The following is a 26,802-nucleotide window of genomic DNA, read 5'->3' as shown; positions in this document are numbered from 1 at the left end:
AACCCAAATTTATAAAAAAAACAAAACAAAATTATGATGGTTGAATTTCTGATGTCAGGCTGGAACAAAACAACTTTTTTTTTACCTGACAAATTGATCTCCATCACAATATATCAGGTGAACAGTTTTCTAATATTAAAAGGAAGTAATTTCAAAATGCTGTTTATTTCAGGCTTAACTAGCACTACTGATAAAGGTATTTTAGTTTTACAGACTAAGGAAGTTAGCCGGTATTTTTAATGTAACAATATTGTTGAGACATTTCTTTCCCTGAGATGAGGATATACATCCCCAGACAAGGTGCTTTCCCATGATGTAAAATCCACTGGGCAGACACAGGGAGGGGGCACTAATTGACCCATGGTAGAAGAGTTGAGGAATCTCTCTCAGACTTAGGGTTACTACATTCAAGATCTAACCAATTAAAAAAAAATGCAAGCTAAAAAGTTTATATCTTAACCAATGGTGACAGAGGCTATCCTGGGACCATACATACAATGACTTCTGCAGTTAGCACAGATGGATAGAGGCTTCCAGAACAATGATGATGCAAGAGTCAAAGTAACAGGGTGGATATTTTTGCTTTCAATTGATTTCAGGAAGTTTGAGTAACCCTGAGATGTTGTTATTACATAGAGATACAAATAGCAGAAAGTAACACATATGTTAATGAGAATCATCCCATATCCAAGGGTGCTGAGTGTCAGGTTTTCCTGAAAGCATCATTATTAATTACAGTTTCTGATTACTATGTACTATTCAGGCTATTTTATAAATACATATTTAAAAAATTTAAGTCTCAGACATGTAATATCTTATGTGACCATAGAAAAGTAGCATGGAGCGGCCATAGAGAATTGTTGTAAATCAGATAACAAGGCCACATCGCCACCTTAAAATAAAAAGATCCAAATTAACAATAAAGTTATATTAAGAAAAGCCAAAACTATAAGCTTTAATAAATATAGCTATCTTATATCCAGCTTCTTCTTTAAATTATATATAGGAATATATAGTTTTTAAAAATTAAAGAGAGTAGAACTTAATAATTACTTGAAAGAATAAATAAAGTCACATTATTTTATAAAATTTTGAAGATATTTAGAATCCTAGATTAATAAAAAGCAATGCATAGATTACTTTAAAATAAAGTTGGGTAATAACTATGAAATTGGGTTTAAATGCTATGATTAGATTAAAAATTTTTGTTCCTCTTAATTAAAAATTGAAAAACGTTTCCTTAACTATGGTGAATAGCCAGATCGCTGTGACAAGTAACATTAATGATTTAGGGTACATAATGTGACGTTGCCAGAAAATATCAGAATTATAGGTGAAAAGTTCATTTCCTTTCAATAATGGGAATATAATTGAAAAATGGACTAAGTCTACAAAAAAAAATCACAAAAGAAACTGTCCTCCTAATCCATGAGGATATCTTTTTATATTGTGAATTCTATATGAAACATTGAGTCGTTTTTTTGTATACATTATAGGAAACATGAATCTAACATTTTGTTGTAGTCTTCTCAGAGTGTACAACAATAATGATCTCTCTGTGGTGCATTCTTATTGAAACTGAGATTTTCAGCCTATAATTCTAAACATACTATTAGCCACAAGCTCATGAGACTTTAGAAAAAAAAGTTATAATAATTATAAAGTAGAAATTGGTTCTGATGACCCTTATCAAGAATAAACCTAGTTCATAAAATAAAACGTTTTTAATGAAAATTTAACTGATGTAGAAAGTTTACCATATCATGAAAAACAAGTAACATAACATTTACACAATGGAATACTATGTAGCAGAAAGAAAGAAGGAACTCCTGCCATTTGCAACAACATGGATGGAGCTAGAGAGAATTATGCTTAGTGAAATAAGCCAGGCAAAGAAAGAAAAATACCATATGATATCACCTAATACAGGAAACTAAAGAACAACACAAACAAAAGAACTAAATAGAACAAAGAGCAGAATAGCAGTCAATAAGGGGGATGGGGGAGGGAGAGAAGGGGGATAAGTAAGGGAAGGGTTTAGTCAAAGAACCTGTGTGAAGGGCTCATGGACATGGACAGTGGGGAGGGATATGATTGCGGGAGGGGGGGTGAAGGGTGGGGGAGAGAAATTAGGGGAAAAGGGGACAACTGTAATTGAAAAACGAAAATAAAAAAAAAATACTTAAAAAAATAAATAAATAAAATGTCTACCCAGAACAAAAAAAAAAAAAAAAACGGTTAAAAAAGATATAAGAAAGTGTAAGGGAACTCACCTTTTTATGTTATTAAAAAGTGCACTGAGTTTTTAATACAGTATTGTCTGTTGTAACAATCTCTTTGTACAGATAAATCAGAAATTTAAATATATACTATGTTCTGGTATAATTAATTAAAAGAATAAAATAATGTAAATTTTACTTTACTTAAAGAGGACGATTTGTACTGTCCTACAAATTTTACTTGGAGTTGCATTTATTTTTGGTGGCTGCATTAATATTTAAGATTATCCTACTGGAAAGCTATGAGGTGGATCTTTAAATCTTCAAAAATCTCTATGGTTACATCTAATCATCATTTCAAAAGGTTTCTTCACTTACAAAGCCAAGCAAACATTACATTCTATATGTAGAAATTGTGGATGTGGCAAGGTGTTGCTTAATCATTATTAGGTCATGGTTGGATAGTTTACAGAATCTCTACATCCACAAAACCGGCTTTGGATATAAATCAAGATGAGATTGTTATATGACTTGGCATGGCAGCTAGTATAATAATCTGCAAATGGGGACATTCTCTAATTTTCTTTCCCCATCACATGTCCCACTGCACACCAGTAAGATACTTCAAATAAGTAACATATTATTTCAAGTATACAGCAGATCAGTTCAGGTTGGAAGAGACCTCAGAAATCAACAAACCTAATAGTTTACAAACTTTCTTTTTTCACTTAATAAAATGTATATAGTACTCTAAACATGGATATCATTAAGGTGGGACATATTGGGTAAAAAGGAGACCCAAGGTGCAGAGTCAAAGATTGACTCCATAATAGGGATTTATATATGTCTGTGGGTTTTACAGATGTATGTGTGTGTATATGTGTGTGTATATATATATGTATACACACATTATGTGTATATATATACACACACATGCTTATATATGTATATACACACACTACACACACACGTATATATGTGTATATATATTTACAAGTGTATAGTATATGTAAAAGTATACATATGCATGTATGTGTCTCTGTGTGTGTATGTATAATCTGCTTCTAAGTTTCCAAGCATGAATAATCTATTTTCATATTTAAAAGAAAAAAATTTTGAAATAAAGGAATCAGAATGCTACACAAATGATTTAATGAGGCCAGTATAACATTTATATCAATATCTGAAAAAGAAAAATAATTTTGTATGTTTTATTGATTATGTTGTTACAGTTGATTCAATTTCTTTTCCCTTTGCTCCCCTCTGTCTAGCACCTCCCTCCCTCCAGCAGTCCCACCCACCTTATTTCATGTCCGTGGATTGCGCATGTAAGTTCTTTGACTTTACCCTTTCCTCTCCTTTCTGCACCCTCCTACTATGCTTCTTAATTTCCCCTTTCCCCTCTCAGCTGACCTTCCCACCCATGCTCACCATACCTATGATTCTGTTCCCACTCTGGTTGTCTGCTTAGTTTGGTTTTGTTTTTATATTTTAGATATTGTTGTTGATAGTTGTGAGTTTCTTGTCATTTTAATGTTCAAAGTTTTGATCTTCTTTTTCTTAAATAAATCCCTTTCACATTTCATATAATAAGGGCTTGGTAATGATAAACTCTTTTAGCTTTACCTTGTCTGGGAAGCACTTCATCTGCCCTTCCATTCTAAATGATAGCTTTGCTGGATAGAGTAGTCTTGGTTATAGATCCTTGCCTCTCATCACTTTAAATATTCCCTGCCAATCTTTCCTTGACTGCAAAGTTTCTTTTGAGAAATCATTTTATAGTCCTATAAGAACCCCTTTGTAGGTAACTCTCTGTTTTTCTCTTGCAGCTTTTAAGATTCTCTCTTTATCCTTAACATTTAACATTTTAATTATGATATGTCTTGGTGTGGTCCTCCCTGGGTCCCATTTGTTTAGAGCTCTCTGTGCTTCCTAGACCCATATGTCTATTTCCTTCTCCAGATTAGGAATGTTTTCCTTCATTATTTTTTTCACATAATTTTTTAGTTTTTTGCTCTTCCTCTTCTCCTTCTGACCAGTACAGAAGGAGGAAACAAGAACTGAAAGAAAAAAAAATAAGGAGAGGTTTAGAAACCTCTGGGATAGTTTTAAATGTGCCAATATCTGAATCATAGAGATGCCAAAAAAATGAAAAAGACATTAAAAAAATACAAGTCAATCCCTCAAAAAATACCACATCTTTAATTTTAGCAAATGGAAACCAGCAATATATAAAATTTTTACTCATCGTGACTAAATGAGGCTCATACCTGGAATGTAGGCATAATTCAATATCTGAAAGTCAATTGACATAATTGACCACATTAAAAAATTAAAGTGAAAAATCACATGGCCATCTGAATAGATGTATTAAAAACATTTAGAAAATTTACTATCCACTTATGAAAAAACTACTAATAAGTCAGAATTGGAAGGGAATTCCTCAGTCTGACAAAACACAGCTATGGAAAATCTTCAATTAACATAATATTTATTGGTGAAATATTGAATAATTTCTTCCTAAGATCCAGAGCAAGACAATTATATCCTATATTTTATTGGAAGCCCTAGTAAGTGAACTAATTGAGAAAATAAAATAAAAACAAAAATTAGAAAGGAAGAATTAAAACTATCTCTGTTTGCAGAAGATATGATGTATAGAAAATCATAGGAAATATTAAAAAATGCTACTAGATTCTATAAGTAATTTTTTAAAGAATATGATTGTACCAGTGACATATTTCACAGACCTATGACAAATACTTCAAAAATTTATATGGAACCAGGTTTGATTCCCAGTCAGGGCACATTACTAGGTTGCAACGTCAGGTCCCCAGTTGGAGACGCAAGTGAGAGGCAACCACACATTGATGTTTCTCTCCCTCTCTTTCTCCTTTCCCCTCTCTCTAAAAATAAAATAAAATAAACAAATAAATAGTTTAAAAAATATTTATATGGAACCAAAAAAGACCCTGAATAGCCATAGCATCTTGAAGAAGAAGAACATGGTAGGAGGAATCACAATACTTGATGTCAAACTATACTACAAAGCCACTGTAATCAAAACACTCTGCTACTGGCCTAAGAACAGACATATAGATCAATGTAACAATAGAGAATCCAGAAATAAACTCAGGTCTATAGGGTCAACTAATATTTGACAAAGGGGGAAGGAACACAAAATGGAATGAAAGAGTGTCTTCAACAAATGGTGCTGGGAGAACTGGACAGGGAAGTGCAAAAAAAAAAAAAAAATGAAACTAGACCATCAACTTACACCCTACACCAGAATAAACTCAAGATGGATAAAAGACTTAAATGTAAACTGTGACACCATAAAAGTTCTAGAAGAAAACATAGGCAGGAAAATTTCAGATATTCCACATAACAATATTTTCACTGATATATCTCCTAAGGCAAGGGGAATAAAGGAAAGAATAAACAAACAGGATTACATCAAACTAAAGAGTTTCTGCTCAGCAAAAGAAAACATCAGCAACATGAAAAGGGAAGCAACCATATGGAAAAACATATTTGCCAATGATACCTCAGATAAAGTATTGATCTCCAAAATATGGAAAGAACTTATATGTCTGAACAAGAAGAAGACAGACAACCTAATTTAAAAAATGGACAAAGGACCTGAACAAACAATTCTCCAAGGAGGACATACAGAGGGTCCATAGGCATATGAAAGAATGCCCAACATCACTAGCAGAGAGATGCAAATAAAAACCACAATGAGATACCATTTTACACCAGTCAGAATGGCCATCATCAACAAATCAACAAACAAGTGCTGGCGAGGATGTGGAGAAACGGGAACCCTACTGCACTGTTGGTGGGAATGCAGACTGGTGCAGCCACTGTGGAAAACAGTATGGACTTTCCTCAAAGAACTAAAAATGAAACTGCCTTTTGACCCAGCAATTCCATTGCTAGGATTATATCTGAAGAATCCTGAAACCCCAATTGAAAAGAACCTATGCACCCCTATGTTCATAGCAGTGCTATTTCCAATAGCCAAGTGCTGGAAACAGCCTAAGTGCCCATCTGTAGATGAGTGGATCAAAAAACTGTGGTACATTTACATAGTGGAGTACTAGGCAGCAGAAAGAAGAAAGGTATTCCTACCATTTGCAACAACATGGATAGAACTAGAGAGAATTATGCTTAGCGAAATAAGCCAGGTAGTGAAAAACAAATACCATATGATATCAGCTAACACGGGAAACTAATGAACAGCACAAACAAGCGAGCAAAATTGAACCAGAGGCATGTAAACAAGGAGCAGACTAACAGTTACCAGGGGGGAGGGGGAGGGGGAGGAGAGAAAGGGAGTAAGTAGGGGAAAGGTCTAGTCAATGAACCAGTATAAATGACCCATGGACATGGGCAATGGGGCAGAGATTGACTGTGGGAGAGGAGGTGGGCTGGATGGCGGGGGGGAGCAGTAGGGGAAAAAGAGGGACAACTGTAATAGAAAAGCAATAAATAAATTTTAAAATAAGTCAAATGCACTTCTCTATACTATTAATAAACATTTGGAAAATATTTTAAATGTAATTTTCCTAAGTAACCCAGGAATAAATATGAGAAAATATTTGTAAGACTTAAAAGAAAATACTGCTGAAGAGTTGAAGAGGCCTAAATAAAATATGATATACCATGTATATTAATTAGAAGTCTCAATATTATTAGAATAGCAGTCCTCTCTAAATCTATAGATTCAATGCAATACCAATCAAAATCCAATTAACTTTTTTTTTAGAACTTGACAAGTTATCCTAGTATCTTGATGGAAAAGATACAGAGTGTTGGAAACAATTTAGAAAAAAGAACAAAGCTATATTCAGTGGAGTACTGGCAGGAGGGTAGACATATAGATGATTGGAACAGAAGAAAGAATTAAGCAATGATTATATTATTATAGTTAATTGATTTTAGATTCAAGCATCACTATAATCCAAGAAGAAAAGATGGTCTTTGCAAGAAGTGATTCTGGAAAAACTAGATCTCTATAAGAAAGGAAAATATAATCTTTGACATCTATTTCCCAGAATAAAAAATAATACAATGTACCTGTTGAGTCACTGCTGCTGCTAACCCACCTCCAGCACTGTCTCCTGAAATACATATTCGGGTGGGATCCACTCCATATTTTGTAAGAATTTTATCCTGAAGGAAATACTTGACTGCAGCGATGCTATCTTCAAACTGAGCAGGAAAGCGGTGTTGGGGAGCTAGTCTATAGCTTTAAAAAAATTATTTAAACAGTTAAAAAAGTACCATTATGGTTTTATCTGTCTATGTAGCTTTCAAGTACCAAGTAGACGCAATTTAACATTAGGTTTTATTGTTAAATTTTCCAAAAATAAAACCTGAGTTTTTTACTATAAGAAAAAATAAAAACTGATATAAAGGTTTTCAACATCGTATCTCAGGTACATGGATGGCATTGCATGTGAGGAGTAAGGGGAGTGTTATGAACTGCTTGATATTGTATCTATAACTTTTAGTCCATTTTGGATTGATGAGTCTCTATAGCTTACATCATATTCTCAGTATAACTGGTGATCCAAACAGTGAACAAATGATTGGAAAAGCACCATCAATCTTTGAAGGCAGATGATCTGAAAACATATTCTAGGCAAGTGTTCTATTTTTTTCAAGGTCATTTATTCAGTAGATAAAAATTCTGCATGCTGGCAATGCACATACCTCATCATGGAAATACCCAGGAGTTGATTCTAGATAAAAACTTTGAAGTAAAAATAATATTTAAATATGCTAGAAATATTTCCAATTTCTGATAAATACATTAAGAAGGTACACTATCAAAACTTTTAATAGTTACAAATAGATATTTCCCCAAATATGTGGACCAGTAAAGACAGGAGCACACCTCTATTAGCCTGTTTCCAGAGCTTTTTCTTTTTGTTCTTCAGAATGTTAAAATTTGTAAACATCTGCACTTAATATTAAATATTGGTGAGATGATTCGTTGAAGACTGCTTTATGTTCTAATTGTGACCAACAAAACACATGAGCTTAAAAATATTATATTTGAGGCACAATTGACTTGATTAGGAAACAAACTTCTATTTGTAAAAGCAAACATCATAGTAGCCAAAGAAAATCATTTTCTTACTCCACTCCCACAACAACAGCATTAAGTTTGTTTGCCGTCCATCTATTGAGGAAATCAAAAGCCGTCTGTCCTGAAATGAAGAAATAAACGTTAAAATACTCCCCGTACTTAGAGATACAACAGAAGGGTTACAGCTGTAGACTTGGGGAAAACGTGATTTGAGTATCACAAGCAACCTCTTTCCCCATTCCGTTTTTACACAGAGGGACCTGAATCAGCATGATACAATCTATAGCAGCATGCCTCAGTCACTCTCTCCAGGGATGAAGAATTGACATGGATAATCGATGTTTGGGGAAGTTAACATAGACTCAGCCCATTCTAACTTTGTCTTGTCATCTGCTGTCTATACACAAGGATCCTCCCGAGAACCTGTCGTGACCTGGGGCTCCGCTCCTCCAGGCTGCAAGCTTCAGAGGGAGGAGGCATGTGATTGGTCAGGGGGGCCAACCACTAGAGATGGGTTAACTCTGACTCACAACAACTAAACACCCGTTCTCCAAGCTTCACTAGAAATAGTGGTTATGTTTTGACTTTTATTTACCTGAATTCTGTGTATACCTTAGAACTCAGATAAATAAAGTAATTGATGTATTCACTGTCTAAAACTACAACACTCAGTAACCTGTTTCTTCATTTTCCCCAAATACACCACATTAGGAAATAGCCCAATAACCTTAGTATTTAAAACCAAGTCCAAAGAAAAGCAACCAGATTTTGAGAGAGCGTCTGACAAGTCAGTGTGTGGACTTAAATGTACATACCTGCTCTGGCATGTTTGGCACACAAGCCATCTCCTCTCCCCCAAACACACACACACACACGCACACACACACACACAGATATACCCACTCTCACACACACCGCATCTATCTGCATGTACCCACACATCCAATTTACCAGTGCCCTGGCCCTGGGACTTTGGCAATCTGTGACATCTGCTATTATTTTATTGACCACAAGATTCTAGAAATTCAGAGAATTCTAGAGTCATGATCAAATTCAAACCTTTCTAAGGTGTCTGCCACACATTATGAAAACTTCAAACTAAATACTCTGTATGTAACAACCTTGAAATCAAAAAGGTAAATCATCTAGCCTCTTAGGTAGAAAAAAGATAATGTTTTCATTAAAGATGGAATTGGTAATTATTAAGAAAAGGCAATGTGTAGATGAAGATCAAAATGTATGATATAAGAACCTTCAGACACTCACATTTAAAGTCCCTCAATGATGTATTTCAAACGTGTTTTTATTTTTATCTCTTAATGCTTTTTTTGCTTATCTTACAAAAAGCCTATTTAAGTTTTGTTTCACAGTCTGTACTTCAAACTGTCCTAATGCACACAATATTTGGTGATATAAGTTGTCAGCTCCTGTGTTTTTCAAAAAAAATTTCTATGTCCATTTATTGCATTTGTAGTACTTTGAAATCAAATAGCAGCAGGGTTTGAGTCAGTGCTCTTCTGTTGATTTATTTATTAAATGCCACCAGTTGAGTGGCTTGGGAGAACAGGATGGCACTGGATATGATGCTGGCAGAAAAGGGAGGTGTATGTGTAATGCTTGACCCTGGCTGGTTTGGCTCAGTGGATTGAGCGTCGGCCTGTGAGCTAAGTGTCGTTGGTTCGATCTTCCAGTCAGGGCACATCAGAGAAGGAAAACTCTGACTCCAAAAAACCTCCGCTGCCTTGCGGCATACCTCTTCAGGGGAAAGGCTAAGGGAGTAAACCCCGACAGAAAATCCAGAGCCGGAGTCCCTAAGGCGGTTTGACGTTGTAGTCAACACCGGCAACTCCTGCGGCGCACCTGAAGCCAAGCTGTATGGACTCCGTCTTTCCCTTGGACCCTTCAGCTGCGAAGAGAGGGGGGGTCTGCTGCATGGGCAACAGCAGACCCTCCATATCACCCTGCCCAGGCTCTGTAGCTTCAGCTTCACTGGAGAGGACACTCCAGCGTCGTCGCAAGATGTCGATTCAACACGGGAGGAGACAGATACCGTGTCACTCCCGAGTCGGACTGCACAGCCATTCTCGGCGGTGCAGATAGACTCTTAAGAAGCTACACCATCGTCTCTCGAGACGGACGGCTGCCGACGACGAGTACTTTGAGGACTCAGATAGAGATAAGAAAACATCAGAATAAATGTTGAAAAGCAACCAGCACAGAAGTATGTAAAAAAGTCTACTAGAGGATTTTTTAAAATATTTCTTAGTTCTCAAAGCAACTTTGGAAAGTTTTAATTAAAAAATAGCAACCCTAAAGGGAAAAAAGGAAATAAAAATTTGCAAATACCAGAAAATAGTCTGTCGTACTGATTCTTCAAAAAAATGTATTTAAGTTGTTTATAGTTTACCTATATGAGTTCTGGGAGATCCAAAAACAAATAATATGCATATATAAAACAAAGATACATAGAAATGACTCAACTGGAATTCAGGTGAGAAGAATGTTAGAATGTTATTTCCTGAATAATAATAATTCTCAAATTTTCAGAAATTATTAATCACAATTATTGCCCTTTCCAATGAAAAGGAAATCAATTTTGCAATGAATGTCTATGTATTTTTCAAATTGCTATTTTTAAATTTCAGATTTCAGAGTGATCCCTTCCCATCTGTGGGCATTTTTCTTGTACTTATGGAGAGTCTCATAACATGAATATGAACAGCTGGATATTTCATAGACCTTATAAAAACTTTAGTAGAATTAATCCTTCTTGTTGGAGTTAAACAAGGTTAACATGGCATTTAATATATCTTAAAAGGGAGCAGAATATTCTGACCATCGTAATGCCCAATATAAATTGAATTACAGATGAAATCTAATTTACTGAAAACATTAAGGAGATGAAAAAGACATAAAAGTACTAGAAAAAGTTTTTGGATAATAATGTCTCAGGAAATCAATAACAGAAATCCCTTCACTTTTTGTTCCCAAAAGACATTTGTTGAACATTTACTGTATGGAAGGTGCTTTGTTAGATGTTAAAAGGTGATGTCACTTACAGGAAGATGCTAAAATAAATGTGTAAAAATGGTTATGAAACAAAACAAGGATTGTTGGTACCAAGCCTACAGAAGCTGCGATGGACACACAGGAACATTGCTAAAATCTTTTAGAACCAGGGCAGACTACACACACACACATGCATACACACATCCACATATGGACATACACACACAAACCCATACAAAATGATACCTTACCTAAATGCAGAAGATGATAGAGTTCTAGAGGTAAGATCTGACATACATTCTAAGAAAACATAGTCATAGAGAAAAATGAGGATACATAGAATGTTTGGGGGACTAAAAGCAGCTCAGTATAGTTGAAATAAAATTATGAAGGGAAGCATTGCATTGGCAGGGACGAGAATGTTAAAGGATGTAAGAACATGGAAATCTGAACACTATACTAAGGGATTAAGGCTTATTTTATTAAATGAAGAAAGTGCCTAAAAATTTACACAAAGAAATTATATAATCGGATTTGCATGTTAGAGAAGTCCAGAGCACTAAACATGTAAGATGAAATAAAGTCAAGTAGGAGAAAGGTGGAGACTTAAAAAGGGAACATCTGTAAAAGATCATGAAGTACTAAATTGTGTCAATGAGGTCGAAATATTAAAAAAGGGAATAAACGGGATGTTGTAATTTAATATGAGCACTAAGGAAGAGTAAAGAATTGACAACAATTGCTGTTTAGAGGATTCAGAACTGGTTGTCCATAGCATGCGAGTCTTTGGAGAAAATAAGGAATTAGAAAAGAGAGTGTATAGAGTGAAACTGGGAGGTAGGGATTCAATTCTGGGGGACAAGGATATACACAAGGAGTAAACATAGAGAACCTGTGTTTTATTTGTTTGTTTGTTTTTGAAATGAGAGATGGAAAAGAGAGAGAGATTGAGAAAACAATGAACAGCAGATAAAACTTAGAAGATATTTTGCAACAAAAAACAAAAGGAGGATCAGTGAACATCAAGGAGGAGAAGAGAGTCGTCTTCATCAGATGCAGTAAATTATAGAGCTTCAGGAACAAGTTAAAGGGGGGGAAACAAGAAAATAAGGAAGGATGAGAGCTTATGGTGTATGGAATTAGTCTGAAAAGGAAAGGAAAATGTTTAAGGGACTAGAAAGAGGAATTCACAGTCAAGTAGACATTTTTTTAAGGTAACCATAAAATGTTTAGGGGGAGTCATTAAGAAATTAAAAATAAATAAACAAAAAAAAACCCTAAAACAGAACATAGATGGAGATATACTGATGTCAAATAATACGGTAAGAGCCCAGTGATATACAGTAAAGGTAGAAAGACTAATTTTGTCAGAGAGACTAAGCCTCTTCTTCTGAGAGTTATTAAAAGTAAGCTAAAAGATGGGTCTGGTTGATAACGAATTTATAGAAAATGGGGATTGAGCTAGTGATGAAGGGTTCAAAAGTTTGAGGATATACAATCTCTCATGTCCTCTATTTCCTCTGAAATAGCAGTAAGTTTGCTCTCTAGCTAACTTGAGGTGTTAACATGGCCAGTGGAAATCAGGCTCTTCCACGGGATCACAGAGAAAGCATTTCAGGGACCCATACGTGGGGGATCGTGATATGACCAAGTTTATTCAGATGGAACTAGAAGTTGCCTCCTGGGTTTCCAATTTCTCATCTGCCCTCATCCTGCCATGGAAGAAGTCCAACTGTGTCCTCAGCGAGGCCAAAACGAAAGCCAGTGTCCAGAGTTTCTGCCTCATATTAAAGCTCAGTCCTTCGGAGTCCACAGAGTTTGCTGCAGCCCCGGCAGCTGCAAGACCCACATGGTCGCGCGCTCCTGGGTGAGAAGGTGCACAAATGCACGGGGCAAGTGCGGGCCACCAAGGTGGGGAGAGAGAGAGAGAAGAAGGAGAGAGAGATTGCTTCTTTGTTCCTCTAGGATTATATTAGCTTGGGTTTGGGATGGGCCTGGTGCTGTTTTAAAATACCAATCAGATCCCTAAGTTTCTGCAAGCTTTTTAATGGAAGGTTGTAATTAGACTGACAGGCCTTTATGGTCCAGCACCTCCTCCTAGGCCCTCCAACAATCCTGAACTGGAAGGGAGAAGGGAGGAGTGTTAATCCTCTTGGCAGAGCAATGCTCTGTTCCCCTAGGGTGTGAAACTATAGCTTCCTGGTCAGCAAATTGGTCCCCAATTTATTAAACTCGATGGCTAATTTCCCTTTGAGGCTTATTAATAACTAGTTAACTACCTATAGAAATGCTAAGAGGCCTGGAGTGACACAGATTCAAAACAGTCATTGACAAGAAAGGAAACAGGACTGATTAGCTACATGGGACAGGCTGTCTGAACCACAGCAGGACAGCACGTGGCACTGGTTATCATAAACAGTCCAGCATAGTGTGGGGCCCACATCAGTAGCATCAGCATTAACTGGAAATCAATTTGAAATCCAAATTCTCAGTCCCAGCTCCCCAACCACTGACCTATTTAATAAAAAATTCTGCAGGTGGGGCCCAGCAATCTTTTAACAAGCATTCTAGTAGATTCTGAGGCACTAAACTTAGAGTACCACTGTCTTAACGTTTTGTATCTTACTAGCAATAGAAAGTGACAGTTCTCTCCTTCCTCGTCAGAGTACTTCGAATTCACTTTTTCGGGTTCTTTCAAAATCTTTAAGAAAACAATTTTTCTAGAATTTCCTAAAGGATATACAGAACACCAGCTTCACTGGCTATTACAAAAGTCACCTCTGAGTCACATCCCCACAGAATTTTTACCTTTTATTTCATCCTATTGCCTGCTCCTAGAATTGCTTTTATTTTTATGCCTAGAGTCATGCTCTCAGCATATATTTACAAGCATTATCATAAAAATCAATAGCTGCCTATGAGAAGAGTTTTAAGATGTTCCTCGCACAATAGAACGTATTTTTTTTCTAAGGTGAAAGAACTGAATTTCTCATCTCATTTTGGAAACCATCTCACTTTACATCGCGCGTTTGGTTTTCACGTTGTAGACCGCAAAAAGAATAAAACAAACAGGACAGAGCGGGGGCCCCTGCTGCCCCTGGCCTTGTATATTCCCCCCTTTATTTGCACGGCACTGCTACCATCTTCCCTGCCCTGTGAATTCTGAGTAGTTGGTTAAAATGTAAATTTTGCAAAAGCAATACACCATGATGTTTTTTTGCGATTCTACCAACCAAAGCAAGCACAGGACATGAACACATGCCTGCTCCCCTACCACGAGTTTAGTTAAAGTTGAATGACAAGGGAAGGGCACATACTCACCTTTTCCCAGCCTATAAAAAGTCTTTAATCCTTCAACTGAGGAGCCATGTGGTCTTCAATTGCTCCCTGAGGCTCATCAACTAAATAGTCTTTCACCTCTGTTTGAGTCTCTAAATTATTTTATTTTGACAAGGCACTGTAAATTTTGTGATTGATTATAGATTTTCCCCACAATATAGGAGTTATCAAAAAGCTGAGGAGGAGAAAACTAGAAAGGCAAAATTGCAGTATAACCATTTAAACATTTTGCATATTAATCAAAGTCTTTGTGCCTCATTAATTTTTCATGCTTACTTTCTTTTTGACTAATCCTCATTACAAATATTTGGTTAAGTGTTGCTTGATACATTGCATATATCTTTATAAGATTCTCAAATTACTGAGAACCAAGCGAGGCTTAGAGAAAGACAGAAGGTGAAAAATTCATTTATGAGCTATTTATTTTCCTCAATTCTACTCATTTGTTTAATTTTATTATTTTAATAAAATAGAACATAGCCCTCCCAAAATAATAGCACCATTTCTATGATGTTTTCCAAAAATTTCAAAGAGGTAAATTTATTCATGTACTTATTTTGAATCTTCAATATTTGCCTCTTAGAGTCATCACCAGACATAAGTAGTACCAGACATAAGTAGGGACACTACTTATGTCTTCCTTTCATAATTAAGACAAATGACTATTCTAGGTTTTTCCACTGTTAGTATTATTAGCATAGTAACATAAACTATTCCTGTAACAACCAACAGCATTTGCTTTTGATTTACTGTTTAAAACATCTCACCACTTCAATGTTTCTGTTCCTGAATATATTTTGATCCCAAAGAAACAGAAGTTTACTAACTGACTTGTTCATATCCTACTCATTCAATATAAGTTTAATTAATTTAAAAAAGCTGAGAAGAAAATGTTTACCAAAACCTAAAACAAAACAAAATGGAAATGACAGTTTGCATGATATATTTTCCTAGGCATGTCTATGTCTCTCTATTAGATACTTAATATTTATACCTATACTTATATATAGTAATGAGTACATCTATATGTATGTATATATGTATGTACACCTAAGCATGTATATTTATATAAAATAGTTCTTATAGCAAAACCGTATAGCCAGTTACACTCTTTACTCATATCATGAACTTACTGAAACTTCCAAGACAATAAGCACCACCATGAATATAGATTACAGCTCGTCTTGGGGTTTCTGACCTTCTCTTTGGCAGGTACAAACGTACTGGAACATCAGTAAATGCTGTATCAGTCACTGTGATGTATTCATCTGAAAGCGGTTGGGTATAATCCAGCCTGAATATCATGGAAATAAACTCTTCATATCTCATAATACCTATATTTTCAAAACATATACCCTGTAAGAACAAAACAAAAGTAAACATTTTCCCTTTAACTAATGCCAAATGCACATAAAGGGAAAATAAAGAAGATATAAGCAAAATAAACAGAAATAGAATATTTATAAAATGATTTCCAAGTAATGCTTTATAGCTCTAATTGAATAACTTTATTGTCTGAAAATCTCAAGAATTGTTTTTTTATTAATAACTATCTCATTCAAAAGCTGCAATTTATTGACAGTTTCTTTTGTGCCTATCATAATTATTGCTTAACTGTAAATTCTTATCTGGTCTTATCAGGTCTTATAATTTTATTTGATCCAAAATTTTAAGTGTCATCTTATGACTGACTACTCTACTAATAGTTCAAATGTCCTGGTTTTCAATTACAAATAGATTCCTGTTCATCATCCTTCCACTCTCTCAATTCCCAAATCCTGATTTGATATCACTAAAAAAAATATCTCTCCTTGGTATTTCTGACCTGTTTCTCTAGGACCCTTGTGACATATTACTGGAAAATTTATTGAAAGGAAAATCCTTTAAAAAGGCTTGGTCAATAGTACATTAAACAACCTTTATCACTACAATTATTCCAAAGAGTTTAAGGTATTATAGGGTCTTAGAGAACATCTAATCCCTATACTTTAATGATGAGGAAGCATACAGAAACTATAAATTATAGCCAGTAAATGTTGAAGCCAAACTGACATCCATTTTTTAGATCATGTTCTTATACCACTTGTCCTGGCTGTATGACCTTAAGCAAATTAACCTGTGTACATTAATTTTTTATCTATACAATTGTAATAATAATAACAATAATAATATTATTGTATCAATTAGTAAGGTTTAAATGAATTAGGACTTTCAATTCACTGTAGAAGAGTGCCTGGACCATGTAAGTATTTTAAAAGTCTTGTCTTATTGTTATTTAAGCATTCCTCACTAAGATGAAACTTTCAATAAAGTCACATAGATTGTCCCTTAAAGCAAGTTTTTGGTAAATGGCTAAAAAATTAAGTTAATTTTTTATTTGGTAGATTGGCTTTTAAAAGTTAGATTTTGGCAAATTGCCTTGTTTCTATTTTCTAAGATATCTCCTGGTTTTGAGTAGATACATAAGTATTTTTGGAACAATACCAAAAGCTGCCATTTTAGAGATTATTTGGTGCTCTTCTAGCATAAAAGATCTCCAATTCTCAGAGCAATGCTGCGAAATATTTACTATTGGTATCTTCTTTTTAAGAGTAAAAAAATTACATGAAGTGTTAAGGAAGTTCTTTAGGACTGGGCATGTTCTCTTCTACCAATTTCTGTCTTCCAATTCTACATATTAGTACATACTAATGTGTTTTTTGTACGGCCACTTTGCCAAGAACTTTAATTTTTACTTCCCTTTCATATGTTAAAAATATTATTTTTTCTTACTGGTATCACAACACCGAGTTACATAATTTAGTATTAACAACAATAAAATTCCCATAAAACAGGTAAAGACTGGTAATTTTACTAGAATAATCTTTAAAGTAATTGCATATGTGCTTTTCTTAATATTTTTTATTTTTATTTATTTTTAAAGATTTTATTTATTTATTTTTAGAGAGAGGGGAAGAGAGGGAGAAAAAGAGGGAGAGAAACATCAATGTGTGGTTGCCTCTTGTGCATCCCCCAAATGGAGACCTGGCCTGCAACCCAGGCAGGTGCCCTGGGAATTGAACCAGCGACCCTGTGGTTTGCAAGCAGACACTCAATCCACTGAGCCACACCAGCAAGGTCTCTTAATAATTTTTAAATAAAGGGCTACACATCTATGATATCAGAAACATAAACTGCATTATTTTATTATAGAGGGGTAAGAATAATTAATAGCTGAGAACATAAAAGTAGAATTTTAGAGTTGGCTGTGCTGCTGATGTAATTTAGATGATGATATCAGTATCAGACACTCATTTTTAAATCCATGTGAAATTGTCAAGTAAGATAACAACAGTTTCTCTGCAGAACTGGTACTTGCTAACCCACATATTCTTTCATTTTATGTTAAATAAAGGAATGAGAGCATTGGAAAGAGGCAGTTTTAGTGAAAGTGAGCCTTTGGAAGTGATTTGAGAGAAAGGTATCAGGATTTAGAGAAACAGAGAGGAAGTGGCCGGGGTGTCAGAGAACTGTCATCCACTATACAAAGCTCCATTGGAAAACCTCTCCCTGTTATACAATGGAGTGCTGCCTCGTTTCTAATCATCTGCTACTGTTGTTGCTTTCTCCTTTCAGCCTCTGATTGTTACTATTATTAAAGGACCTTTTGGGAGCCTTCTGGTTTTGTAGAGAGAGTATAGGTTTTGAAATGAGTTCAAATTCTGGAGTTGTCAATTTTTAGCTGCATGAACTCTTTTCAGTCTCTTTTTCCTCCTCTATAAACCAGTAAAAATAATTGAAGGATGGGGGTAGGGGATGAGCAGGAGGTCTGTCCAGAAAAAGTCCAGCAATTGTTATTATAACAAGAACAGTTTGTGCAGCATTGATGTAACCTGGCAGCCAAGGAGAGTGGACTGAAATGTGCACAATGACAACTACACTGTACTAGTCAGTGAAGGAAGTAAACACCATTGAGAGCATGTGTACTGGGTGGCCATTGCATTCAAAGTGACTGAATGAATAGAGCAATAAATGTACATCAGATTTTGTGTTAAGCTTGAACATTCCTCCATGGAAACTATTGGGATGATTCAGAAGGCCCCAGCTATAAGCAACTGGTGATTGGCAGCTTCATCACAACAACACATCCATACATGCATCATGTCTTGTGAAGAGTTTCTTGGTGAAACATCATATCACCCAGGTGACTCAGCCCACTGACAGCCCACCTTTGGTGCCCTGCGACTTCTGGATTTTCCTAAAATTAAAATCACCTTTAAAAAGGAAGAGATTTCAGACCATTGATGAACTCCAGGAAAATACAATAGGGCAGCTGATGGGAATTGGGAGAATTGTATGAGGTCCCAAGGCGCCCATTTTGAGGGGACTGAGGCATCATTAACCTATGTACAGCGTTTCTTGTATCTTGTATCTTCTTCAATAAATGTCTCTGTTTTTCATATTACATGGCTAGGTACTGTCTGCAGACCTCATATATTATAGAAAGCCTAAACATTGTAAAACCTCAAGAATGTTCATTTAAAACCATAATCTTTCCCTTACCAAGAACTCCCTTATGAGTTCTTGCTAGACTTCATAACCTACCATTAGTATTTCAAGTCAGACAATCTCTGAAACCCAGTAATTTAGAATAGAAAATGGACAATAGAATGCATTGAAATAGTAAGAACCCTATACTAACATCGAACAGTCATAAACATCAATAACATTTACCTCTGTACTATGAGATAATTATGGAACTAGATTGTCCCTGAAAACTCAAATGTACATCAAGTTATCAAATAAACTTCAGACACTTGCCTTCAACAATATCATTTATTTTATGCATATCACAACATATGGAGTCTTTATATTTAGACATAAACTCTTTGGAAACAAGAATTCTATCTCACTCTGTTTTGTACAGATGCAGCAATTTTTATTTACTTAATTTCATGTAGCTGATTTATTCAAACAAACAAACAATGGTTATTTTAAAAGAGTAATTAATAAAAAATTTATAAGTACTGACTATTAGCTAACAAGGCACCCAAATATCCAGGAGGAAAAAATGATAGTCTTACCATAAATGAACAAGTTTTAGCAATTGCATCCAAGGCCATTACTTTCCAGCGTTCTTCAATGTTGCTTGGTATGGGTTTATAAATATGAGTGGCAAAGAGAACACAAAACAGCCCCAAACAGAGAGCTTTAAACCCCATCATATCCCTTTTTTAGCCTCTTCACAGTGCCAAAATTAAAATTTTTTCATTAATACTGATTACTAAGTAGCAAAAAAGTGTAGACTGGGAACCCTTTCAGGTAATATGAATTTCTTAACAACACGAAGCTACTTTTCAAGTCAAATATTACATCAGTAGTAACCTGTATTTCCACAGACTCAGACAGATGTAATTTGTCAGTTCATGCTCATCTCATTAGCATGCAATTAGAGACTCCCATAATGTTTCCCCATCCTGTAATACCATCATCAGCTCAAAGCAAGTCTATTGTTGTGACCTACATCAGAGCTTAAATGAGAGCTCTGAATAAGTTATGAATTAATACTTTGTGATTGGTTGGTCATAATGTTTTGTAAGAAGGAGTTTAAAGAAATTGGTTTATACTCAGTTAAAGTTCAGTATAATGCAATTAACATGAATTGCTAACCACGTTAATAAACCCTGCTTGTTGTGGTGGTTGAGCCAAGAGATAAGGGGTTGTGGGGTGTTGTCTAACTTTCATCATTCAGGAAGCTGAAACTTTTTAATAAATCAAGGTAGCATTAGGCTCAGGACAAGTATCTCAGAAAACATTCTGTTTTTGAAAGAGTTACATAGACTTTGCTCATATAGTTATTTGGTAAATCTTTACAATTAATCTACATCAGGAATTTAGCCCAGTGTGGCAGGAATACCAAGTAAGAATATTGGAATTGTGCCTGCTGCAACCGGAAAATCTGCCAGGAATCTGTTCATTAAGCTGATCACCTGGCGGTTCTTCAGAGAAGCAGAGACTAGAGCTTTTCTGTGTAATATGTCAGGACTGAGAAAATAAATGAACAGTCACAACATAATAAATCCACAATCCCTAAGCTCATAAATCAAGGATCAGTACTCAGGGGAAGTAATTTTAGTGATAAACTTCAATCCAGTCATGGGTATAATGGAAGTATACAAGAGTATCTTAGACTTCTTGATAGCATAAGTATTAATTTCAAAGCCTATTTTAAACTTAATTATTAAAATGTTTGCTTTTATTAATATATGTTGCAGTCTTCCTTGAATCCTATATGAAAAACTTAGTAATATAATTTGTCACTCACTATTAAAAATGAAGTGAACAATATTAATAATGCATACACACTGGACAAATTGAGATTTGTGGTCTTACCCTAATTATAACTCTTTTCCAAAATTAAATTTAATTAGTGTGCTTGCTTTCCAAGTGGACTGTAAATTTATTGAAGGAAGATACCATATACATACTTATATTACATATATATCTACTGAGTGTAGAGGCACTTACAAGGTTAATGTTAACTTGAACCAATAGAATGTAAAGCATATCCAATATACCCAGTTCCCTAGGTGGCATAAAGTGCTTCGCCTGCCATTCAACAGGCAAGAACAGCACTGTACTTCCTGCCTCTCTCCAGAGTATACTGATCTTTCTGCAGGCAGTAATATGAGGTTATTATGACCATCCAGTGCTGCATGGGTAGAGAATATTTGTGAACAAAAGATCAGTTTAGGAATAAACAACAGCCATTGACAATACATAGAATGTCTGGCCAAATAATGGGCCTAGGGTGGGGCATCCCTTCGTGACCTATTAACCGTGATGGCTTGTTTGTTTTGTTTAATTGATTAATTGAACAGCTTGTTGAAAGAAAAAAATATATTTTTAAACTTTATTTATTTATTTTTGCTTATTTTTTTTGACATCTTCAGGCAGGTCTTTGCTATACCCAAGGTAGAATCTAAATTTGTACTGTACACTCAAATTTAATAATTGGCAACTTGCTCACATGCTATAGCTACCCAGTAGTTTAGTTCTATTCTTTTTACAACTTTCCTAATTAGATATTATTATTAATAGCTTATATAGCCAAGTTGTTTTATATATAGACAGATTAATCATTATAATTGCTCAATATTTCTTGTGTCCCAACTGTCATCCTCCAACCAATTTTTTTATTGGGGTACCTCTAAAGTTTCTTTAGTTAAGGCGATAAACACTCCAAAGTTTTGATTTCTTGCCCTGACTGGTGTTGCAAAGTTGGCTGAGCATCATCATCCCACAAAGTGAAAGGTCGCAGGTTCGATCCTGGTCAGGGAACATACCTGGGGAACCTGCAAGAGATAATCATCCATATTTCTCTCTCGCATCACTGTTTCTCTCCCTCTTTACCTCCCTCCCATCCCCTCTCTCTAAAAATAAATAAATGAAATCTTAAAATGTAAAAAAATTGATTCCTTATTTTTATTGTTGACACTGTCACAGATGTCCTCCATTTTCACTTCTTTTGCCAGCCCCCGGCCCTCTTCTCCTGGTCTTTACAGTACTATTATGTATCCATGGATTATGTATATATGCTCTTTGGCTAACTTCTTCACCTTCTTTCATCCAGTCCCCCCCACATTTCCAGCCAAAATTGCCAAGAAACTACCTCTGGATGCTTGGGAAACGGTCCATAGGGAAATGTTGCTCAATGGCATTTTCTGGGCAACTGCCCTTGGAAGCGCCAGAGAAAATTGCCCAGTGGGGAGGTGCGGTGCAGCAGAGCTCACTGGTGGGACGGGGCAACACTGGCTGTCCCATGTGCTGCTGGATATTTGTGCACTATGGGAGCAGGCAGAGGAAAACACACTAAACAAAGCTCTTTTTCCTGCAGAGTTCTCTAGAGCCATCTGCTGACAAAACACATTGTGTCGTCAGAAAAGAGAAAAATGCTTAAGGTTACAGCTCGAGTATCGCAAGCAAGAAGATTGATTTGCAGATGAGGGGTAATTAATTAATAACTGGCACAAGGCTTGTAAGATTGATTTCTTTTTCTAAGTGAAAGCAAGGGATTTTGCAAGACTTGGAACCCATGGATATATCCAATAAAGAAAACTGGTCCTTGAAATAATTTCATATAGGACTTTATATAGGTGTTTAAACTATAAAAACAAAAAATAGTTGATGTTTAGCTTTGAGAATATTCCTTTGAAATATTTAAGTGTTTTTAAGCAGTAAAAGTACTGGAATTTTAAGTTTCAGCCTGTGAAAATACTCTGTTGGAAAATAATTCTCTTACCGAAGAACAGCCTGCCCGCAAACAGTCCATTCCCTTAGGGGAAAAATCTGTGGCGTCTTAAAAATTGAGTTCAGATTGTATTTGCATGGTTAGGACCAAGCTGACTTTTATGTACTGCTGAATAGTCTAAGACAGGAATTGTACTCCATCCAACATGATTGGATGGGAATAAACAGGCCATCGACTGAGGTTGCATGAACAACACATCGTAAACTGTAAAGTAGCATGTAAAAGGTGTTCCAGAAGGATATCTGTTTTGACTCTGCTCTTTCTAAGGTCACTTGACTCCCATAAAATTTTTCCAACTCCTTTGGTAGAAATGGTTCTTAAAAGCTGTTGAAGTGACGTGGCAGAGTTCAATAGATGGGTTAGTTTATTGTTTGGAGCTCTCTGTAATTATTGGAGTTTACTGTAAAATAAAAGATTCTAAACCTCATCTATAGGAAAACTAATTCCATTCCAAGTGGATCCGAACATTATCATAAATTCACACAGCTGTTACCTGCAGGGAGTTCTCCAAAGATTCCGGCACAACATACTGCTTTTGCAATGTTCTGTATCTTTGTTATTTCTATTTTATTTTGTGGTGGTTGCAGAACCAATCAGAGAAGTACATTGGAGAAAAGTTTTACTGTTTCCCAAGATATTACACACAAATATGTCCAAATCCTAAATATCAGAAAGAATATTTTATATACTGGTATATAGCTGAGCTTATTTTTGTGCTTAGAGTCTAGAGTTTACTTCTAACATAAATATTAAGATCTCAAAGTTAATTTATCAAGCCTTAAGAGATTCTGAATATCATCACTGTGTTTTCCAGTCATCAACAATCAATTGTAATTGAAACAAAAAGAAAAATATAGCATGGGGAAAGCTAAAATGCCTGCATGTCTTATTTCCATCTAAGTTGTAGAGCTGAAAAGGTAGATATGTTGGGTACAAGAAAAGGGAGCATGAGCTGCTTAGCACATATTTCCTGGTAAAGTTTCTATGAAAACGTTGTCATCTAATTAAGTAGTGAGATCCCTCTTCCCCACAAGTTAATTTTCCCCAAGCTTCTCATCTCTTAATTACTACAAATACTTACTCATTTTGCTTGCAAGCATCTTTGGCTTGTCACGTTTTTTTGTGGTTTACTAATTTGAAAACATTATCATCAGTGTACTCCACTTCAGATAACTCTGTAATGCTACAGAGTCCATAGCAGAAACATTACTTGGGGAAGAAGTTACATTTTCTGTGTTTGGGACAATTTTCAAGAACCTTAGTCATAGCGCAGTCAGCTGGTTTTATTTGTTTTATAAGATGACGAAATTTTCCTTACAAATATGGTAACATGTTAGAGTTGCAGTGTAAGAGAACTTTCCTTCCTTCCTCCCTCCATTCCTCCTCCCCTCCTTACCTCCCTCCCTTCTTTTATTTTATATTCAAATTGATTCACATCCCCTTTTTTTTTCCTAACAGAACCCATCCCTGAGATTCACAAACCTCTAAATAAAATCAATAAAAGTGGAACGTGATAAATTTATCTTTTTATATTTGTTTAAATGGAAAAGTTAGTCCTCCATCTCTTTTTTATCCTGAGATTAGAATCCATGTGAAAGATACCACATTAAAATCAGTGAAAATGAAGTTGAAGATATCCAATGGTTTTGAAACCCTTGCAGGGTCTGACCATTGTTGCTTTTAAAAGTGGGAAGGTTTATTCGGAATTTTATAGTCTTATCCCAGATGGAAAAAAATTCTGTAAAAAGCCTTGTCTTGTATCTGAACCATGACATTATCTCATTAATAAAGACAGAAACTTGGACTATAAAAAGAGAGAGAAGAAACAGTATTTGCTGTGATATAATATCTGAAAGACAATCAAATTCAAGAAAATAATTTTGGTTTTGTTTTCAAGAAACTAGATAATGAGAACTCTTCAAGAAAGGAAAGTAGTTCAAGACAAATAGGAAAGTATTTAATTTAAAGTTTAATGGGCCACTTGCCATATGTGATATGTGTCAATTTAATGGAAGCATGGGGTGGCCAGATATTTGGCTAAACATTATATTTTCGTGTGTCTGTGAGAATGATTTCAGGTGATATTAGCATTTGAATGGTGGACTCAGTAAAGCAGATTACCTAGCCCAATGTGAATGAGTATCAGCCAACACACTGAATAGAAAAGAACTGAGGATGAAAAGAGACTTTGCCTTTTCTGATTTCCGAGTTGAGACATTGGTTTTCTTCTGCTCCCAGACTGGGACAGATTTCCCTGGTCTTCAGGACCTCAGACTCTGACTGAACTATGTCATTAGGTCTCTAACTTACAGACAGTAGATCCTCGGACTTCTCAGCCTTCATAGTCACGTGAGTTAATTTGCTCAAACCAAATCAACCTCTTCCCTTTTATCTCTCTAAACAGATAGATACAGATGTAGATATGCATACAGATACAGAAAAAGATATACAGATACTGATACAGCTCAAGATATAGCTATAAACAAAGACATGGATAGAAAGAAAGAAAAAAGATGATAGATAAATAGATAATCTCCTAGATTCTGTTCCTTTGGAGAACCCTGACTAATATTATACATCTTCACTATACTCTGTTCTCACAAATAATATTTATAATTATGTTTGCCTATATTTGAAAAATTGTAATTTATAAGCAATTAGGTATCAGGCACTTTTAAGTGATATAGGGTATATGTTGTAAGGGTTGGGAGGGATGGTAAGATTATAGAAGTAAATGTTTATGGACAAAAACTTCAATTCATAACTTAGTTAACAATAGTTTGTTAATAATTTGTATAGATAAAATGAGACATGGATAACTCTTTACCTCAATTCTTAATTTTTAACCTGTATTCCATCTCATTTTGTAACAAGCCATCATCAATTACTATCATTAATTAATGGTTGTTGGTGTTGAGTGACCATTTTCACAAATACATCTTGTTAAATGTGAATTATAATTTCTTAAATATATTTTAATTGAGCTGCACACTTCATGGAGAAACTAACAGTAACAGTAAATATGTGAAGAATAGTAATAAATTTCTTGTCAGATAATTCCAACATCTTGGCCATCTTGGTATTGGCATCTCTTGATTGTTTTCTTTTTCTCATTTAAATTGAGATTTTCCTGGTTCTTGGTAGAATGAGTGATTTGTGATTGTATAGTGGACATTTTGAGCATTATGTTATTGGATCTTATAGAGATCTTTTGTTATAGCAGGCCTCCTCTAAAACTGGCAAGTGGTGTGGGAGCTCCTCTTCAGTACTGCCAGGGGAGGGTGGGAATCCAGGCTTTTCTTCAAGCCTCTGTTGACACCTCAGTGTGGAGGCTTTCTTGAGGAGAATCTCATTTCTTCTGGTTGGAGGCAAGTATTCTGGCTTCCTGCTAGACCTTCACTGAGACCTCTCTGGCTGGAATGCCTGCTTATTTCTTTCCGCAAGGCCTTCACTGACATGTGGGGCATCAAAGGGTAGCCTCATTAACTCTGGGCAGTGGTAACAGTGCAGCTCTTCCCTGAGCTTCACTGTCACCACTGAGGCTTGGAGGGGAAGTGCACTTTGTTCCCACAGCCTGGAGGTAGAAGTCCAGGCTGCCCATGCGGTACCCACTGATACCTGCCTAGGGCGGTGGGATTAAATAATGCTTGATGGGGACAGACCTCCCAATGCCTCTGGCACCGTGCCAGCACGGGTGGGGTATGGAGGGGCAGCTCTGCAGATGGGTCAGGGTGGAAGTCTAGGCTTCCCACTCAGCTTTCTCTGACCTGTGGGGGTTGAGGTGGGCACAGGGCAGCAGCTTTTCTTGTGATGTTTGTCTGGAGTTGAGTTGTTACTGTCTAGGC

General features: G+C 35.7%; 1 protein-coding gene across 1 annotated transcript in view; it reads right to left on the bottom strand.

Annotated features, from left to right (window-relative positions):
* AADACL2 (arylacetamide deacetylase like 2) overlaps nucleotides 1-19,991 on the bottom strand; it is a 29,011-nt gene extending 9,020 nt beyond the window's left edge. Inside the window, 4 exon segments of the mRNA XM_090272865.1 lie at nucleotides 7,302-7,473; nucleotides 8,371-8,440; nucleotides 15,801-16,023; nucleotides 19,731-19,991. Coding sequence (XP_090128991.1) covers nucleotides 7,302-7,473; nucleotides 8,371-8,440; nucleotides 15,801-16,023; nucleotides 19,731-19,871 — 606 coding nt within the window. The 5' untranslated portion in view covers nucleotides 19,872-19,991.
* Nucleotides 19,992-26,802: the final 6,811 nt, after the last annotated feature.

The sequence above is a fragment of the Furipterus horrens genome, unplaced genomic scaffold (assembly GCF_987537825.1).
Source record: "Furipterus horrens unplaced genomic scaffold, mFurHor1.1.pri manual_scaffold_1, whole genome shotgun sequence".
NCBI lineage: Eukaryota > Metazoa > Chordata > Mammalia > Chiroptera > Furipteridae > Furipterus > Furipterus horrens.
This window is presented reverse-complemented; position numbering and strand designations above follow the sequence as displayed.